We start from the raw sequence: 6,419 nt of genomic DNA, 5'->3' as shown, positions 1-6,419 counted from the left end.
AGCTGGGAGCTGCCTTCCAGGGGACACTGGGGGACAGGAGTGTCCTTGGCCAGCAGTGAGGCTGAGACTCTGAGAAAGGCTGAGCCATTTGCCTCTGCTGTGAGTCCCTCTGCTCTCCGCTGTGTCAGGGTGATGTTCAGGGGAACACAGTGAGTGCCCTTGATCTCAGAAAGGGCAGCTGGGAACAGATGGAGCAACAGAGCAGCTCCCCTCACCCTTCACTGAGTTACAGCCAATCCTCTTGCCTTGCACAGTTCTCTCTCTTCTCCCTGAGCACAGCAGGAAATCCTCTCAAACTGCCTTTGGCTGTCACTGTTCCTTAGCCCTGGGACAGGAGATGCTGCCAAGCTCCTCTGCCTTAGGGGCAGTTTGATCTGACAAAGTCCAACCCAGGACTGGTCCCTGTCCCCCATTCCCATGACCAAACTGCTGCAGAGCAGAGCTGACTCCTCAGTGTCCATGGGCAGAGCCACTGCTTGTCACAGCAACAGGGCCAGATCCCAGCAGAGCTCCAGGCATGGGGTTGGAGGAAGAGCTCTGAGAAAAGGGAAATTGGGGGAAACAGAGTGGGAGGGGCATGGCTGGGAGAAAGCGCTTGTACTTTGCTCAGGAATGTCTACCCTGACTTGTCACTCTCCTTTTCTCCATGAACAGGTCCCCATGGCCAGAGGATCAAAATGTCCAACAGCAGCTCCATCAGCCACTTCCTCCTCCTGCCATTCGCAGACACACGGCAGCTGCAGCTCCTGCACTTCTGCCTCTTCCTGGGCATCTCCCTGGCTGCCCTCCTGGCCAACAGCCTCATCATCAGCGCCATAGCCTGGAACCACCGCCTGCACACCCCCATGTTCTTCTTCCTGCTCAACCTGGCCCTCACCGACCTGGGCTCCATCTGCACCACTGTCCCCAAAGCCATGCACAATTCCCTCTGGGACACAAGGGACATCAGCTATGCAGGATGTGCTGCACAGGTTTTTCTGCTTTTCTTCTTTCTTGGGTCTGAGCTTGCCCTTCTCACCATCATGAGCTATGACCGCTATGTGTCCATCTGCAAACCCCTGCACTATGGGACCCTCCTGGGCAGCAGAGCTTGTGCCCACATGGCAGCAGCTGCCTGGGCCAGTGGCTTTCTCTATGCTCTGCTGCACACAGCCAATACATTTTCCCTGCCCTTGTGCCACGGCAATGCCCTAGGCCAGTTCTTCTGTGAAATCCCACAGATCCTCAAGCTCTCCTGCTCCCATTCCTCTCTCAGGGAACTTGGGCTCATTGTGGTTAGTGCTTTTCTGTTATTTGGTTGTTTTGTGTTCATAGTTTTCTCCTATGTGCAGATCTTCAGGGCTGTGCTGAGGATCCCCTCTGAGCAGGGACGGCACAAAGCCTTTTCCACATGCCTCCCTCACCTGGCTGTGGTCTCCCTGTTTATCAGCACTGCATTTTTTACCTACCTGAAGCCACTTTCAATGTCTTCCCCATCTCTGGATCTTGCTTTGTCAGTTCTGTACTCGGTGGTGCCTCCAGCCCTGAACCCCCTCATCTACAGCCTGAGGAATCAGGATCTCAAAGACGCCTTGAGGAAAACGATGACTGGACAATGCTTTTCTGCATTCAGATTATGCCCACTTTCTTCTCTCTGTGGCTTCCAGTGCATGTCATGACTGTCCATATCTGTCCTTACTGAAATTTTTTTTTGTTATTTTGGAGACTCTTGAAAAATGAACTGTAGTTTTTTATTCCCCTCCTTGGTTAATTTTTAATATAGTTTTGATTGGTTTCCGTAGGTTAATGATTTTGCAGAATTAGCACTGTGTTGACCTGCTGGGTTTGGAAACACATCTTCACCTGGCAACATAAGTGCCCGAGAGAGGAGGCTGCTCTGTGCCCTTGGTGGCACGGACAGAGCAGGGAGGGGGCCCAGGACATTTGTCAGCCCAGCCTCTGTCCCCAGCCATTGCCAGCCCTGGCTGCTCAGCCCAGGTTTGCGGGTGAGTTTGGCTGTGCCCCAGCTCCATCCTGCTGCGGGGCTCAGGGCCTGTTCCCGGCAATGGCCAGCCCTGCCCGGCCTCTCTGCTGGCCCCGAGCCCGGCAGAGCCTGGGGCAGGGCTGGCTGGGAAGGCCCACAGGTGCCACGGGCTGTGCAGGAGCTTGGAGAGGCTGCCCAGCAGGGAGGCCATGGGGGCACAGAGCCCCAGGGGCTGCTGTGGGCACCATGGCACAGGGGCTGTTCCCACCCGGAATGCTCCTGGCCTGGCCTGGGCTGCACAGGGGGCTGTGGCACCATGGCTGGGGCAGCGGGGCACAAAGGGGCCACAGAGCTGCTGCCTGGGGTTACAGCAAGGCCAGCAGCAGACAAGGAATTGCTGGGCATTGCCTGTGCTGGGCAGGACTGAGTGTGGGAAAGGCAGAGCTCAGCTGGCCTTGGTGGCTGCAGGAAAAGTGCAGAGCCAAAAGAGCCTCCATGGCTGTGCTGGAGACCAAGGCTGGAGGAGGGAAATGCAGAGCTGCTGTGGGATGGGGAGGGGGATTGAATTCCAGCAGACACCGATGTGGGGCTGAGGGACTCAAGGGCTCCTTGGCCTGAGTCTGTCCTGGGAAGGTCTCTCAGGTCTCTGTGCCCATGAAGGGCTCCAAGGAGAGGAGAGCTCATCTTGGCAGTACCCCCGTGGCATCCCAGAGGGACAAATGGCAGTGTCTGCCCCTGCAGGGGACTCCCCATGGCAATGGCCCTGGTTGAGAGCAAAAGCAGCATGACCCCATTCTACATAGAACAATGACAGCTTTGCTAATTAGGCGTTGTCCGAGCTATTTTACACCCAGTCCAGGCACAGCATACTGACAAAACACCTTAATCTTGTTTATATCTATCATAGAATCCTCTTTTTTAAATTGGTTTAATACAGTAGTCCATTGTGAATGGTGGACTCGACCACCACAGATGCTGCTGGGATGTTGCACAGAGCTGAGGGAAGAGCTGTGATGGTTATTAAACTGTATCCTGTTCAACGTCATTGTGGGCAAAAAACTTTTCTTTGCCTCCAACTTTTACCTGTTCCTGAACCCCAAAGGACACAAACCTGATCACTTGTGGTTCCCACTCCAGTGGTTGCACTTGCATCTCCCTCCATCCCCAGAGCAGAGCTCCCTTGTCCCACAAAGTCCCTGGCAATGGAGGGATGAAGCAAACAGGACAGGCTGAGGGGATCAGGGCCAGGGCACGGCCAGGGATTTGGTGTGGTTGTGACCCCAGGGCAGGATGCTGCCCTTGGCCTTGCTGAACCTCAGCCAATTGTCCTGGGCCCATGGCTGCAGCCTGTCCAGATCCCTCTGCAGAGCTTCCTGCCCTCCAGCACAGCCACACTCCCACCCAGCTTGGGGTCACCTGGCAACTGACTGAGGGTGCCCTCAGTGCCCTCATCCAGATCAGCAATAAAGAGATTTAACTGAAGTGGCCCCAATCCTGAGCCCTGGGGACACCCCTGGATGTGACTCCATTGCCCAGCACTCCTTGGGCTGGACTTCTGTCTTTTATGGAGCTCTGCATTCCCTTGCTACTGTTTGCTGACAATAAATGAACATCCCTCTGTGTCTCAGGCAGCTCCTTCTCCAAGGAAAGCAGCTGGGAGTTTGTGCCAAGGAGCTGAAAGCTGCAGGTGCAGCCTGGAGTGGAGGAAGCTGAGATTTGCACAAGGCTGCTCTGAGTCCCAGGGCTTGGATGAGGGAAATGGTGGGGTGGGTGTTAGGGACAGAGTCTGATTGATTGTCAGGCATGAAGGGTCTTGATTTCATGTCCCTTCAGATTGCATTAGGAGGTGCTAGCAATCAATACCAACTGGAGATTACAAATATCAATCTATAAATAGGAAAAGAAAATTGAACAGGACAAAACAATTCTCTCAACATTGTTTTAAATACAGTATATTCACTGCCAATAGACTTCTGAGAACTGTATAATTAACCACAAAACAATTGAAAACTTAAATTCTTCCCAGGGGCTTGTCTTGTTATGGTGTTTTGAAATGTTGATGAGCCTTTGGCACTGAATTCCTAAAGTGAAGAGCTGAAGGCTGAAAAAGCTCCTGGAAAAGGAAAATTCAGCAGCAATCTCCAAGATGCTGAGGAAGTCAGCAGCCCCCACTGAGGCCATCCCTGCCAAGAGACCATGGGGGCAATGAGCAGCCAAGGAGAGCAACCCTGGGGCTGGGGAAGCAGAACTCAGAGGCACCAGCGGCTCCAGGTGGGAAATGGACTCTGCAATGTGGCTGTGAAAGCTCTGCCTGGGCTTGGCCAAGCAGGACAGCCAAGGCCTGACCCCCATGCCCTGGCAATGGGGATCGGTGGCCTCACAGGATGCTCGTGGCTCTCCCGGAGCAGTGGGATGTGGGGTGTGGGATGGTGAGGGCAGGAGAGCAGCAGGAGCCCTGCAAAGCTCTGTGGGCTGGGGGAGGAGGCCACAAGCCCTGGGGCTGCAAGGAACTGGTGTCTTCTCATGGGCCTCAGTGGCAGGGACAGCAGCCACAGCCAGGGGACACAAATGTCATTGCTGCTGGCAGGGGGTGGTCCCAGTCCCCCCCAAGGCCTTTGGTCACCCCAGTGCAGCTCTCCTCCCCTGGCCTAGGCCTGTGCTGCTTCCCTTGCAGACTTTACCCACTGCCCCATTTCCCTACCTCCCTCTGACCCTGGGAGCTCCCAAAGCTTTTCTCATGTCCCTCTCTCCTCACTTGCTGTTGCTTCAGACAAAAAGCTGTGTTTGGCTGAGGAATGGCCAATTCCTGTGGGATTCCCAACTGCTGCCTTCTTCCCACACCCTGCTAAAGCTCCTGTGGCTCCCAAGCTGTCCCAGACACAGCCTTGCTGGAATCTGCTCCTTCTCTCCATCTCCCAGCACTGAAATCCATGTCCCATCTGCAGCCCTGCAGAGCAGCCCAGCCCTGTCTGGCCCTGCAGCAGGAACTGGAGGCACTGGAGGTCAGGGACAGCGACTCTGGGTCTGGAATGCTCAGGAGATGCTCAGCTTGGGCAGTTCCTGCAGTCCCAGGGCCAGCCCTGCTGCCCAGGACAGCAGCAGAGAGTTGGCCCCAGGGCTCCTCAGGCAGCTCCTGGTACCCCAGAGACACAATCACAGGATAAAACAGGTTGGAAAAGACCTTTGAGACCATCAGGTCCAACCTGTGACCTTACACCAGCTTGTCACCCAGACCATGGCATCGAGTGCCACATCCAATCTTTCTTTAACACATAACCCGGGTGTGCAGAGAGAATCATTCCATGATACATGAATTTATGTGGGGAATTAGCTAATAGAAAAAGAACATACAGACTTAAATAAGCTGTTTCTTAACACTTAGACAAGCTGCTTCTTAACAATAGCCATATTCAGCCAACTATTAATTAGACACCTGTGTCCAATCAGCGATCTATGTCACCATAACCTTGGCTGCAACATAGAGGTGGTGGGAGCCGTCGAGAATGCGTTAATTGCTAACAAGAATGCAGAAATCAGGCATTATAGATAAACATAGATACATGTTAAGGCAAGTAGCCAAACTTAGGGCGTGGAAGTATATAACCAATAATATTGTACGATTACAGAATATGCATGATCTAGGTAACTACACTGTAAAACTGTATACTGTAGATCAATAAACTGAAGCTTGTAGTAAACCCATATTGGATTGTCAAGCCTCCGTTTCTCGGCATAATGGTGACCCCCGACGTGATACGCACAAGGGTCCTGCTCTCTGTCTGGGTGGACTTGTTTGGAGAACAGTGCGGCTACGGCCGAGAATCCAGGCATCTGGCTCCGAACACCCAGGAGGGTCAAAGCAGTGGGCGCACTGATCAGACGACTGTACAGACAGGATCTGGACACCGCCGGACTTGCGAGGTGGATTTCGCACGCACCAGAGAGGAGAAGCAGCCGATAACCTCGAGGGGGTGGAATTAAGTGCGCAATTCCGTAAATTGGGATGGAGAGGCAAGCTGCTCTAGCGATATCATTATGCTTTTTAGAAAAGCATGGACTTAGTAAAAGCATCCTATCACAGTTTGCTGTTTTAATCGTGGTGGGACAAGCCTATGGATTTCTTACAAATCCTGTTACAGTATTCAACCTAAAGAGTGGCTAAATTATGGAGCTGGTTTACTTCTGGAGAGTGATAAAATTGCAAAAAAGCTTGGCAAACCATGGAGTAAAGTCCTAGCTTGCTTACAACATCCTGCAGAGCTAGAACTAGCAAGGGTGGCGACACAGAAAATTGCGGTTGCAGAGAGCGGAGAGAAACTTGAGAGTTGCCGTGCTGCTTTTAACGTGCAAAAGACTTCGGCAGCCGCGGCGCAGCCGGGGAAGCCCCCCCCGCCAGGGGGGAGGGGGAAGCGTGGCTCTCCCTCGCTGCCAGCGCCGGCGGAGGAAGGGCGTGCCG

General features: G+C 53.6%; 1 protein-coding gene across 1 annotated transcript; it reads left to right on the top strand.

Annotated features, from left to right (window-relative positions):
* The first annotated feature begins 636 nt into the window (after nt 1-636).
* Nucleotides 637-1,658, top strand: LOC146421923 (olfactory receptor 14A16-like). The gene has a single exon (XM_085046822.1). It carries the CDS (start codon nt 678-680, stop codon nt 1,656-1,658), a length of 981 nt encoding a protein of 326 aa, XP_084902948.1. The 5' UTR covers nt 637-677.
* The last annotated feature ends 4,761 nt before the right edge of the window (nt 1,659-6,419 follow it).

This window comes from Lichenostomus cassidix, unplaced genomic scaffold (genome assembly GCF_008360975.1).
Source record: "Lichenostomus cassidix isolate B80296 unplaced genomic scaffold, HeHo_3.0 HiC_scaffold_46, whole genome shotgun sequence".
Lineage (NCBI taxonomy): Eukaryota > Metazoa > Chordata > Aves > Passeriformes > Meliphagidae > Lichenostomus > Lichenostomus cassidix.
Note: the sequence above shows the minus strand (reverse complement) of the source record. Positions and strands in the feature narration are given on the sequence as shown.